At 34.8% G+C, this 14,267-nt stretch overlaps 1 protein-coding gene across 3 annotated transcripts in view; it reads left to right on the top strand.

The window, feature by feature from the left end:
• Positions 1-2,885: 2,885 nt before the first annotated feature.
• Positions 2,886-14,267, top strand: part of aay (phosphoserine phosphatase) — a 34,368-nt gene continuing 22,986 nt past the window's right edge. The window contains exons 1-4 of one of the 3 annotated variants that reach the window (XM_069847696.1): positions 2,886-3,012; positions 4,002-4,170; positions 7,509-7,643; positions 12,696-12,841. In XM_069847696.1, the coding sequence (XP_069703797.1) occupies position 3,012; positions 4,002-4,170; positions 7,509-7,643; positions 12,696-12,841 (451 nt within the window). In that variant the 5' untranslated portion in view covers positions 2,886-3,011. Of the gene's footprint in view, positions 3,440-3,468; positions 3,672-4,001; positions 4,171-7,508; positions 7,644-12,695; positions 12,842-14,267 lie in introns of those variants that run through there. The other 2 variants (XM_069847697.1, XM_069847698.1) reach the window with 2 other exon arrangements.

Below are 14,267 nucleotides of genomic sequence, written 5' to 3'. Positions count from 1 at the left end.
TAATAATAATAATAATATCTTCATGTACCCTCTGTTAGTCTAAGCTGTTATAAAAAAGGAGTTCACTATTCATGTATTACAGTCTTCAGTGCACTGCCTAAAGCTTTGAAGGACCATGAGAAAAGGTTTAGAAAAGATTTAGCCAAATTTATACATACTCATACCTTCTATACAAGTAATGAATTGTTTATGCTTGTAAATTGAATTATTCTACTTGTCATGAACTGATGAATAATTTTGTACGTAAATGCTTTAAATTGAATAGTAGTCTGTATAGCTCAACTGATGAATTGTTTATGCTGTAAATTGAATAGTAGTTTGTATAGCTCAACTAATGAATTGTTTATGATTATAAATTGAATTAATCTACTTGATACGAATTGTACAATTTTGTAAGGTATAGTTTAACGAAAGTATGCTTGTAAATTGAATTAATCTGTTTACTATGCATTATATATGTTTGTATAGTTTGGCTGATGAATTGTATATGCTTTAAATTGAATGGTAATCTATATAACTCTACTGATGAATTGTTTATACTTGTAATTTGAAGTAATTTGTATGATATGTATTATCAATTTTTAAATAGGCTATCTCAACTGATTGAATTGTTTATGCTTTTAAATTGAATTATCTTACTTGTTATGTATTATATTTTATAGCTCAACTGATGAATAATCGTTTAGGTTTGCAAATTGAATCATCTGATTGCTATCTACTGTATATTTTTAGTAGAGCCACCAATGCAACTCAGTTGGCAGACTTGCTAACTGCTGATCCGGAGCTGAGCTCGAGCTTGGGTTAGATCCAATTTGGTCTGATTACCTAGTTGGGTTTGTAAATTTAATAATCTGATTGCTATGTACTGTTTATTTTTAGTAGAGCCAGCAATACAATTCATTCGGCAGACTCGCTGACCGTCTGATCCGGAGCTGCACTCGGGCTTGGCTTGGATCTCCCATTTGGTCTGATTGGTTGGTTTCTTCCGAGGTTTTCCCCAGCCATGGGGCGAATGCTAGATGGTCTATGGCGAGTCCTTGGCCTCATCTCACTTCATCCCCGTTTGGTCTGATTATCTGGTTGGGTTTTTCCCGAGGTTTTCCCCAACCATAAGGCAAATGTCAAGTAATCTGTGGCGAATCCTCGGTCTCATTTCACTACAGCTCACCAAAAAATTGTAATCTTGTAAAATTTTGACTTGTTCCACATTTTCAAGCCTCAATGCTAATGTAATATCTATGAAATACAATAAATGAAATGAAAAAAAAAATCTATTGATATTTATGTGTTGGTCAACAGCGGTTTGGCAGTAAAAGACCAGCACAGTGATATTTAATAAAACCAGTACGGTACTAAATTTGTATAATAGTGTTTACAAATTAATTATATAACAGTGATAGCATAATAATAATAATAACAACAAAGTTTACAATAGTGATAACTTGAAACACACAACTCCTGACTTCACATAAAATATTTTCAGAAGAACTGCCCATGCTGCTTTATGACGTCCGACTACTATTTCTAATCAAGGTGACGTCACACTCCTCAGCTGCTGCCTCAATGAATGCACAGTTCTTCACTTGAGACTCGAAAGAAAGCAATCAGTCACATAGAGGTGAAGCTGTAAGGAGAGAGTTTTAACGAAAGACGGGATTATTTTTGAGAATTGAAAAAGGAGAAATGGGAGGAGAAATTAAAAATGTACGCAAAACGCGTCCTCGCAAAAGGTTCGGGGCTGAAAGAAACTGATTATGTGATATCCAAGCCTGTTGACCACTTGCCTCACTCCGGATTACAGTGCTCCACTGAAGGAGCTCTAGAGAATTTTGAATGGGAAAAGCCGAAAATGGACGTAACCTCTTAGGTACCACATACGCGAGGGGAGGGAAATGTGATCAAACTGATAACAGGACAGGACGAAGAAGAAATTTGTGGAGGTGTAAGTCTGCACATTGAAAGGAACTTCGTTTGTAGATGAGACAGATTAAATATAAAATGGAGCGAGACGGACCGCGCAGAGAACAAAGAGGCACGAAGTTCATCTTACATTTCTGTATATACATGGCACGTCAAAATACCGGTAAACCTTTCATGTTAAAATGCCACAATTTTTTCTTTTTGTAGGTCGAATATAGACGTTTTACGCACATTTTTACTCGGCACATACAGTAGGTGTTTACGAGTATTGTAGGTACCGGTGCTATATAGTACTTCAGAGTACTGTAGGCCTACACAAATTATTAATAAAATTAAAAAAAAAAACACGTTTTACTGAGAAGATAGCATGAAACGTGCATTTGCTTCATTACGCGCATTCCGTTAAAATATTGAATTCAAATTTGTCAGCATTAGAAATACGCACCAGTACCGGTACATAGGAAATTAGAAATAGCGCAAGAACTGAAAATTATAGACAAATAAATACATAGCTATAAATATTATCAGGCCTAAATAAATAATTCCGATGGTGGTGAAAGGATTTTTTCTCGTTGCCAAACTTTCAGAACGGCCCCGAGGTTCATTCAGCCTCCTATTAAATTGAGTACCGGGTCTTTCCCGGGGGTAAAAGGCGGTCAGAACGTGGTGCCGACCACACCACCTCATTCTAGTGCCGAGGTCATGGAAAGCATGGGGCTCTACCTCCATGCCCCCCAAGTGCCTTCTTGGCATGTTACGGGGATACCTTTACCTTTTACCTTTTTTATTACCTTACCTATAATATACAGCTATTTATTTTATAATACGGTATATGATTTTGCTATCTAGCAAACAGAATTCCCTTCCATTTTGTGGATATGCTAATATCAAGACAGTTTTATTATTATTTAGATTTTTATTTCGAATCATATAAAATATGTCTCCAGCAGAGCCCTCGTTTGTCTTCGTCCAAAACTAGTTTGTAATGTGACACTTGCCAAGTTCCACTTGTTAGATAATCAATGATTAACCGGATTAACATTTTAAAAGCAGTAATCTGGGGTGCTGAAGGATGTGAGATGTGATTGATAAGTTAGTTTGTTCTTGCTCTTTAGTGTCAAACAATATAGATTTGTATAAATAATGCGTGATAATAAGGTTCTACGTTCAATAGTGTTATGAATTTGTGACAACCAATCGCTGTTGACAACGTAGATTGAGGAATCTCAAACCAATTCTAACCTAATAATGAGGCTAATGAATTTAACATTGTAGCCGGTTCAACTGCGTAACTAGAAAAAGAAATCTTCTCTGTCTAAATTACGTTACAAAAGAAATGACAGTGTTAAAGGAGTTACGTCATAGGGCTTTATGGCCCTCATTGTTAGTGTGGAGTGACAGTAAATTAAACATTGTCAGTTGACTCCTTAAACACTCAATGAGGAAGTCGTTTTATGTACAAGGCGATTTTTTTTACAGTGAAAATGCACAGTACTGGACAAAAAGAGGCGTTTTCAAGGTTAGAATGTAGCTTTAGTATATGGTTTGTAGCTAGTCTAGTAGTATCTTACTGATATGACTTAACTATGACCCGCGATCATCATTTGGCTCTTGTCCAGTAATGATAAGGGTTAGTGCTATTCTAAATTTAGTAGACTCATTCACTGACTTAGAGAAGTTGTGACATTCTTCCGAATAGGTGATAATGGTAAGAAAAGAAGAGTAGTTCCCTGTATTGCATTGGTGATTTGGTAAGTTATAGGTTCACGTCATTTAACCGATAGAGAAGCTTACTTTATCGGTTTTGAAATACTTATTCAGTTTAGTTAAACAATTCTGTGAAGTTAGTAAGGGCAATAATTTACTGACTAGTATGTTAAATGTGTTAAGTGGCCTAGTGATTTTCCTTCTACTTTATAAGTTATAGAAAGGTAAAAAAGTTAGGCCTAATTCTAAAAACGAGAAACAGAGAATTCAGTATTGTAGGCCTACCTAATTGATTGAAAGATTCTGTATGTGATGAATGAAAAAATAAAGTAATGCATTCTTCATTTAACTTATTTTATTCTCTGTGTTTTCAGTGATTGAGTGGACAGAACACTTAGAAATGGCAGCTGGTGAGGAAGAAGTTCGAGCCATATGGAAAGTGGCCGATGCTGTTTGTTTTGATGTCGATTCAACTGTAATACAGGAGGAAGCAATTGATGAACTGGCAAAATTCTGTGGTAAAGGGGATGAAGTGGCAAAACTGTAAGTTTGGTCAAAAGTAGTTCCTATATATCCATATTAAAGCTGTCGAATATGCACATTTTTAAGGTTAAAATCATCATACAAACCTCTGAAAATTTAAGTCATTGTGTGACTTTTAAGGAAATTATTTTCCCAATATGCCTAAATCTTTGGACTCTTGTCATTCAGAATTTCATATTGACCAATAAATTTGAATGAAGTTATGTAGGCAGGCTAGACACATTCTTTACAATCATATCTGTCAGTAGGCTAATGAGGTACATACTAGCTTATGTCGTTTTTTTAAATTAAACAATAGTCTGCATCAAACTTTATCAGCTTTTTGTTTTACCGAGAATTTTTATGTAGCATGTATCATTGTGATTGCTATATAGGGCTATTTAATTTCACAGACAGAAGAACAGTCGTTGCTACATAGCCTGTTTAATTATTTTTAGTAGGTACCGGTTAGTAGGTCTACATCTTGACCACCTTTCATGTGTATTTCATTTTATTATTTATCAAAAATGTTAATAGTGTATACATTTGCCTTTTATTCGGGAGGTTTTGGGTATTATTCCATGGGTTGGCTATTCTGACTTGAGTTTTCATGGTTTCCCAAATATCTCCAGACGAAATGCTGAGATAGTACCAATTAGGCTACAAGGGCCATGACCTGTTTCCTACCCAATCCTACAATCAATCAAAACATTTTTCGTAGATATGTTATCTTTTCATCTTCTGTGACATACTGCCTATCTATTTGAGAAGTATAGCAACTGGCTGAGTGTGATCATCTCAATCAAGAGGAAAGAGCATTAGAGTAAACTGCTGAAAAGTGGAAACCACGTCTAATAAATCATTTTTACTTAGCAAAAATTATAATACAAAGTGGTCTATGACATTCTCTGCGGCACTCGGTGACAAGCGGGTCTGGCGTCAGCTCTTGTCATTCACGGTGAATGGGGTCTGCTACAGTCGCACACTACAGTCTTTCTCTCTCTGTCCCTGCCTTCTCTCTCTTTCCCTGCCTTCAGGAACACAGCACATGGTCTCATTAAAACTGATAGCTGCTGTTCAGTTGCTTATGAGCTCTGTTGACGTTTGTATTGATGTATGTTCGTCTTAGTTGAAGATTGTGGCTTAGTATGGCACCAAAAATAGTTTATATTACAACAAAGGATTTATTTTGTCGAGTTCTACTTGATAACGAAGAATTGTGGAACAGTGCGACAATGTTTTGCAACCCAATTTCCTGGTGTTCACGTTCCACATGGAATGACTATATTAAGCCTCGTAAAAAAGTTTAGAGAAACAGTGTCAGTTCTGATTAAACGTGGAATGAGATTCCCAAGTGTACTTTTTGAGGAAAAACTCGATGAGAGAGGAGAAAGGTTAGAACATTCTCCTCGAAAATCTCTCTGCCGTCTCTCACAAGAAATGGGTGTTTCAAAAACCACAGCATTTAGAGCCACTAAAATTCTTAAATTTAAGCCCTACCGCGTGACAATAGTGCATGAATTACAGCCTAGAGATAATATAAGTTGTGTGAATTTTTGTAACTGGGTTTTACAAAGTGTTGCTGATGGCATTGTGGATTCTACAGTAATTATTTTCACAGATGAAGCATCGCTTCACTTAAATGGCCATGTTATAACACAGAACAATAGATACTGGAGTATAGAAAATCCTCATCTCATTCATGAAACTCCTTTACATGATGAGAAGATTGGCATATGGTACGCTATAACTGCACATAGGATTATAGGCCCTATATTTTTTGACGATACAATCAAAGGTGACAGACACAGAACAAAAATACTCAACCCATTTTTCGAACAGTTAACTGATATCGAGTGTCAGAGTGCTTATTTCCAGCAGGACCAGCAACTGCTCTTACAGAGCTGAGACATTGAATTTGATAAGCAAAATATTCGAGGACAGAATTATTAATAGAGGATTATGGCCCTCTAGGTCCCCCTGGTTTGTGAGCCTGTGGTTTTTATTTATGGGGAAATCTAAAAAATATAAAGACAATCCGCACACAATCCATGAGCTAAAAGACAGTATTGTATGAGGAATCGGGAAAATTACAGAAGACGAACTTGCACGTGTAAATGGCAGTTTCTTTCGGAGATGTCAGGATTGTATTGCAGCAGAAGAACATTTTCAACTCTTCTGTAGTTAAGGTTAGTAAACAATATGAATACTGTAATTTTAATAGCCGACTTTAGTGACTGTAGCGGACCTCCTTTTCCAGGAATGACAAGTGCTGATGCCTGGCCCGCTTGCCACTGAGTGCCATAGAGAATGTCATAGACTGCTCTGTAGTATTCTATTTAGTCGAGCTTATGGCTTTAATAATGTATTCATTTGTACAACAGCTATTATCCATGTCACTAAAAGAAACCATAATGTAATAAAATTACAGTCTTATCTGGAAAATGTTGTGCTTCTTTCAGCCCGAATTTGGTATTCCGAAGGAAATTTAATTTTCCAGCAGGATAACCATCCTGTGCACTGTACCATAAACATTCAAGGCTTACAGCCATCCGACTTGAAATCAAAGGAGACACCACACATACAAATTTACTGGTGTGAATTGCTCTTCAATACATAAACTTTTTCACCACCAAGAGTTGCACTATCAATTGTTTCTAAGACTGTAGATGAATTTCTTAAATATTGAGGGACATGATTGCACTCATAGTATATCCAATTCCACAGCATACCAAGGTGCAGAATAAGGGGTGTTTCACTGTACTTGAAACTCATAATCATCACTCGTAATCATTCTTTCACTGGTAGCAATCAAATATTATACTGTGTTAGAAGTTGTAACATAAGTATTTACATCTTAATTATAGAAAGAAGTAATTTACGATAAAATTTTTATTTTTTGTAACTGAGGACTACAGAGTAATTTAAAGGTTTAGATTTTTAGATACCAGGACTTCTGTTAGTCATGAAAACATGAGACTTTTTCATCAGAACGTTTTAACATCTTAAAGTAGAAACATCAAGAATTTACACTTTATTTGCGAACATTGACTTATCCTCACTTCTCTTTGAATCCAGACAGACTCTCGCCTATTTTTCACTGGATAACATTTCTTTGAATGCATTTAACTAAGTTACTATACACGTTATTCCACTGTTTGCATATTGCTATAAGTTGACATCTAGGTAATTCATTTGTCACAAAAAGTTTACTTCCCTGTTTTTCCTCTGTAAGTAGTTTTCAACTGTATGAGTAACTCGTATGGATGTCTGATTAGAAGTGGTGGAGAGGAACTTTTTAAATGTCGTATTTTGATTTATATACTTTATATGGACATGGAATATTTCTTTCCTTGCAGGACAAGAGAAGCTATGAGGGGAAGTGTAAACTTTCAACAAGCTTTTGCACATCGCCTGGATATTATTAGACCTCAAATGAACCAGATACGAGATTTTATTCGAACCAAACCTCCGAGATTGACCCCCGGTATCAAGTAAGTTTTACAAAATAGCAAATAAATGTTACATGTGTTAATATGTGAATCAACATTGTATGAATTTGCAGTTTCATGTAGTGCTAGTGACTCGATATGTGTGTGCATGTGTGTGCATGGGCATGAGCATACGCACGATCATTTTAAAGATTTGAGCCACACTTAATTGGGCAAATAGAGGAATCAAAATTGAACAGATATTTTGAATCACTTTATAATAAGCTCGTGCAATGATAAACTTTCACAAGTTTTCTCTTCAGTATCTCAACTTGTAATGATAGAAATGAAAGGTTATATTTTCATTACTTGTACGGAGAAATGTTGGAAAACTACCTTTCGTATAACAAGGTACTCCAGAAGACTATTGATTTATATAAATAATTGATTAAATGGCGATCTTACTCGTGTTAATTGTGTGAGCATGTGCGGCTTACAGCTGTTTCGGTGCTTCTTCACACCATCCTCAGAGCCTACTAGATCTCGGCGTCATCTCGAACTTCGCTGCCTATTGTGTGGGTGTGTTCGATTGTTGAAAAATGTTGAATTGTGGTGTCATAGTGTGTGTGTTCTGAAATTGATCTGTGTGTTGAGAATTTGATTAGGGTGTGTTTTAGTGTGTCTGTATATTTCATATTGTTCTAGTGTGTTGAGTTTTTGGTTTTTGGGTTGTATGTGTAGGATTTCCATGTCTGTATTTAAATACAGACATGGAAGACATGAAATATACAGACACACTAAAACACACCCTGATCAAATTCTCAACACACAGATCAATTTCAGAACACATGCACTATTTGACACCACATTTCAACACTTTTCAACAATCGACTGCACCCATACAACAGGCAGTGAAGTTCGAGATGACTCCGAGATCTAGTAGGCTCTGAGGATGGTGTGAAGAAGCACCGAAGCAGCTGTAAGCCGCACATGCTTACACAATTAACACTAGTAAGATCGCCATTTAATCAATTATTTATATTCAAGTGTTAAAAGTAGTGTACGAAAGATTCAACATGGATTATTGATTTATAGTTTATCTTAATGTTTTGTGGGATTTTATTTTATCTTTTTCCCAGATGTATGTGAATGAAGCTTTTGGGGAAGGTGGTCATAGCCTGAATTTGACGTGAATATGCTGATAGCTCCTTTTCTTGATTTTTGTTAGTAGCTCTTCAAGATTTTTTCGTTATGGTCCTCGTTTTCTCTTTGTGACTACTTCTAATGTTTCATTATTCAATTGAATTATTATTTTTGTAGGGTTGTCGTTCATTACTCGGAATAATTGGGGTGTCAAGCACTTTTGTCGAAGCATCTTTGTATTTGACTCTTGCATCTGACACTTGCATGATATTAACTATTTCCTCTGCCTCGTCCTCTTTGTCCTCCTTCCTACCAAAATCATCACATTCCTGTGTGGAACATAGTAGAGCCTTGATAAAATTTCTCTCTAGCATATTTTATTTTGAGCTACAATGAATTTGTCTTCTACTTTGAATAGCTATTAAATATCTTTTTAATGGGAGCAAAGTGGAATGTCACATTCACTGTTTATTCAAGAAATATCTACAGGTTACAGTTTTTCTTTATTCTTCGACAATTTCTCCTACTTTGTTATAAAATTCGTTTTCCGTGATATTGTGTAGTGAAGCAAAAATCAAGTACAGACAAAATTCTGTATCTCTTAAGTAAATGGCTGCATTTGTTTTTTTGGTCATCTGCTTTTCTTCATCAAAATCAGTGCAACGTCTGTCCAATGATTCCTTATTGGGAATCCTTCTAGTGTGAGACACTGGATGCATAACAGATTATATTTTCCTTTTAGAACTATGTAGTTTGCAGCTGCCATATACCAACTCCTGACATCCATCAACACTTAAACAGAGAGAACTCACAGGTTTGAAATCTTGCGTAAATTGAAAACAAGGATCAGTTCTCAATTCATAATTACTAATATTTCGTGTTCAACATTTAAAAATTACTAACATTAAGGTATTGCTACTTTCTTTTATGATAAAAATTTCCATGTTGGATGATGTATTCTTAGGCTACAGTGACTACTGACAAAGAGATTACCGTATATGTAAATATGTTTGACAAGTTTATATATCTTTTTTCTTTTGGAAATTATGAATAAAATTTCATAAACAACATTAAACTAAATTGATGATAAATATATTTTTTGCAGTCATAGATTCAAGTGTGTGTGTGTGTGTCTAGTTTCATGCACATTCAAGAACACATTTGCTAATCTTTTCAAGGTTCACTTAACATGTTTATTTCCGTAATTTGATATATCAATATGTGTTTAATTTAATTACCACTACTACAATAAGTGGTACAAGTGTTATGTGTATTTTTAACCAAGTATGATACTGAACATGTTCAACTAATTCTGTGTAGTACATTGCTTATTCATGAAGAGTAGTCTATTAAATAATGCTTATTTCAAAGTACAGTCTACATTTTAATATTTTAATTCACGCTCTTGTTGTAGTAATATTTCTCAAGTGCCTGTAATTGTGTGACAAATTAAGTAAACATTGTTGATCTTAACCTTGATCCGGTTTATGATTACTGAGTTATGATAGATATATTACAGTATGATAAGAAGTTGATCCTTGAGGTTTGTTAATTCTTAAGTATGTACGAAATTGACTTCCTTCCATCGAAAGGTCTGAGTTGACTGTAGAAACTAGGTCAATGCGAGGAATAATAAATTACAACATATTTAAGTGGTCAGCTTTATTGAGGTTGCCCTTCAGATCTTTGAAGTCTATTTTATTATACTTTATGAGGAAGCTAGAGCTAAAGCTGTGCAAAGGCTGCTTAGTGATCTCTTCTTATTTCATTGAAATAACTGCATCAAAACAGGATTGGAAACAATGTTTATGTAAAAGATTAAAGTACCGTAAATTATAATTTTTCTCCTTTTCTTTCTTGCCCCTGCTCTTCAGCATCTTTCTTCTTCTCCCTCTGGTCCTCTTTGTTATTTTCATTGTTCCTTCTTTTCTTTATCAACACAATTTCCAGCATATTCTCCTTTTCCTTACCTCTTATCCAGTTCTATCTTAACTTTTTCTTCTCATTTTTTCTTAAATCATTGTTCTTATTTCCTCCTACACATTTTTCTTCATCTGCTCGTTTTTCTTTTCTCTCCTCTTATTTCATCATCTTCCTTTTATACTTTTCATTTCCTTCATCTTTCTTTTCCCTTCTGGTGCTGTTTATTTTTGCTCCTTATTTTCCTTCATTTTCTTGTCTTCCTCATTTTATCCCTCTTCCTTTCCCCCTTTCTTTATCACTGCATCTGTTTTATAATGTTTATATAAGACTCAGACTGACTTACGAAAGTGTAATTTGGCGATGAGCATCAGCAACTTATTTACATAAAATTTTTGTTTTTCCAAATGTGTCTACATCCGAAATACTATGTCAAATTGTTGTCTTAGAAATTGAGCTCAATAAAATCAAATACTGTTTGCTTAAAAATATTCTAAAACTAAGTTTAAAATTTCATATCTTATTCAACATGATCTAAACGTCTTTATACGTTAATCATTTCTGAATTTGGTTCTTGGGGATTACGTGGGAGAATTGATTTACTTTGAGCCAGTGAAATCTGAAGAAAATTTTATTGCTTTGCTTTGTTGAGGCTTCACAAACCATCAAAGACATCTCTGGAATTTTTGTGCGAATATTATGATCTTTCCTCTGCAGGTGTACTCCTTGTCTGCAGTGAAGGTGGAAATTTTGAGCTTTTTTTTTTTTTTTAGATGTTGTATCAAAAAAGTAAAAACTTGTTCTGTAAAATAATTATGGCATGCCTTTCCTATTTTGCTATGTACTGTCACACTTCTGTTAAGAGTGGTTGAGTGCTACAGAAACACCATACTTTCAGTAGTGTTAAAGACGTTGTTTATGTGTACAGTGATAGATGTTATGAAACTTACACTCGTAGAATTTCCAGTCCATGGTTTCCTATCTGAACATACTGTATCTCTTTTGGTTCGTCTATTACTTCACAAATTATTTAAAGTAGTTTTTCCGCACTCTGTATAGCAACAGTACTAGAGGGCACAAACCACTTTTCTGAGTTTTGTATTTGATGGAAACCAGGAAGATGAAATATGTTTTAATTTATAATTGTAAATTTTTTTGGTGACAGCAGTACTGTTTGAGCCTTTATTTTTTTTTTTATTTTAGTAGATTATTTTATGACACTTTATCAACAGCTTAGGTTATTTAGCGTCTGAATGAGATGAAGGTGATAATGCCGGTGAAGTGATTCTGGGTCCAACACCGAAAGTTACCCAGCATTTGCTCATATTGGGTTGAGGGAAAACACCGGAAAAAACCTCAACCAGGTAACTTGCCCCCACAGGGAATCGAACCCGGGCCACCTGGTTCCGCGGCTAGAAGCACTAACCTTTACTCCATGTTTGAGCCTTTAGACATAGTTATTTTTGTTTCTTGAAGTCTACTTTATCTATTGCAGTTTTTACTTTTATCGTTTGTCTGTCCTTTAGTAATGTTAATTTTTGTTTTATATCTTATTGTAAATTTTGGAAGTTTGCTTTTATTGAGTTTATGAATAGAGGTCTGCAGTACATAAGGCATTTCTGTTACATGCGCTTTGCTTGAACTACGAAAATATTATTCCGTAGTTGTACTTACTAACCTTGAACTTTACTATTGTATGTGTTTCCAGTGATCAGTGGTTCATTTAATGTATAAAGGGCTCAGATCAAAATGGTGTAACTTTTCATGAAAATGGAGTACTGACATATTTTGTAGCAAGAATATTCTTACTTTACAATGTTACAAGGAAATACATATGCAAATTATCACAGTGCTCAGATGTCAGCACTTCATTTTTTACCGAATGTTCACTAGACATAATCACATTTTAGAAATACAAATTTTGCACAGAAGTATTCCACATGGAGAGTTATACCATTTGTGCTCTGAGCCTCTCACATAGGAAGCAATATTCCAGTACTTACACTCATGTTCTGCTATGATTGTATGCCTTGTTTTTCTGTTTTTTTGCAGACGTTTGGTGGATGTGCTACATCAGCGAAGTGTGCCTGTATACTTGATCTCAGGTGGATTGAGAGGAGTCATAACTCCAGTGGCTTTGGAACTCAGCATACCATTACAAAATATATATGCTAATAGATTGAAATTCTTTTTCAATGGTATGTGTACTAATTTTGAGGAGATTTTTTTCATACAGATTTTGTCATCGATTAATATAAGTTTATGTAAATTCTAAGAGATTAAGTACTTGGAAGTTGCGTTCCTGTTAACGAATACTGCAAAAAAAAAAAAAAAATCGATTTTGAAATTTTTACTGAAATACTGTACACATTTTCAGCATTCCAAATGTCAAAATGATTTTGGACATGTTACTTGTCTCATCTGTGTACAGTGATTTCTTCTAATTCATTGGATGAGAGTTTTGTTTGTATTCAGTTTTTATGAGTCGTTTATGTAAGAGTGATGCACATGAAATATATGAGAGGGTCATTTCATAAGTCATGACAACTATGTTATATCTTGTGAATAACCAAAAATGTGGTTAGTCCAGTATATACGTTTGAAAATCTGTTGTACACTGTACAAGATGCCACTGTGAGATTGCATCTGTGTGCATTGGTGGCTAGTTGACAGCACACGCAAAAGTTAGTATGCCTGAGGCTGTGCTCCAAGATGGATGTAAGTAAAGTTGAACAGCAGTCATACGTGAAAATTGGAGATCTTGGAACATCCTCCCTACTCGCCTGATCTCAGTCCATGCGATTTTGATATCATCCTGCAATTGAAGAAGTCACTGCTTGGGAATCAGTTTGCAATAGGGAGGACATCTTAACAGGATTTTGATGAGAGGTGGTACACATAGACGAATCACACACAGCCGATGGGGTATAACGCCTGCATCATCATTGACAAAGATGACGGAAGCCTTGGACTATTATTTTGAAGGGTGTTAGCTGTGAGTAATGTATTTTGTTTCCCTTCGTGCATAATAAAACAATGATTACTATTTACGCATCTTTCAATTTCCTTTACCCATTGCCTCCTGTACTCAGACCCAATTTGATACTAGCATTTCGAAGAACATTCCAGTTACCTTCAATCGCATATAGTGAATTTCTATTCCTGTAGCTGTATTGGCTGATCTAATATAGTTGCCATGACTTATGAAATGACAGTAGTATATACTTGTATGTGTTTTTTTTTTTTTTTTTTTTTTTTTTGCAGACCGAAAAGTTACATTTGTTCGGGTCAAATTTCTGCATATTTAAACGATAAACCTAAAGTTCTTTCATTATTTTATTATGATAATACACTGCTCTCTTAAATTGACTGAGCATATTGGGAATTCAATGATTGGCTTTTCTAAAACATGCCATGAAATGTTTCATATGAAACTTTTTAGGAAGCAAAAACGTGGAAAATTGTATTGAACTTTTTTGTTTTAAATATCTCAAAGAATAATCCTTTGAAGTTAATGATATTACTTGTGGTTCACTCTGTATATATTAAAAAGAATAGGTGTTTGAGATAAAAAAAAGCACAAAATGGCAATGAAGTAAAAATTGATTTTAAATTTAAAATTTT

This window comes from Periplaneta americana, chromosome 15 (assembly GCF_040183065.1).
Source record: "Periplaneta americana isolate PAMFEO1 chromosome 15, P.americana_PAMFEO1_priV1, whole genome shotgun sequence".
Lineage (NCBI taxonomy): Eukaryota > Metazoa > Arthropoda > Insecta > Blattodea > Blattidae > Periplaneta > Periplaneta americana.
Note: the sequence above shows the minus strand (reverse complement) of the source record. Positions and strands in the feature narration are given on the sequence as shown.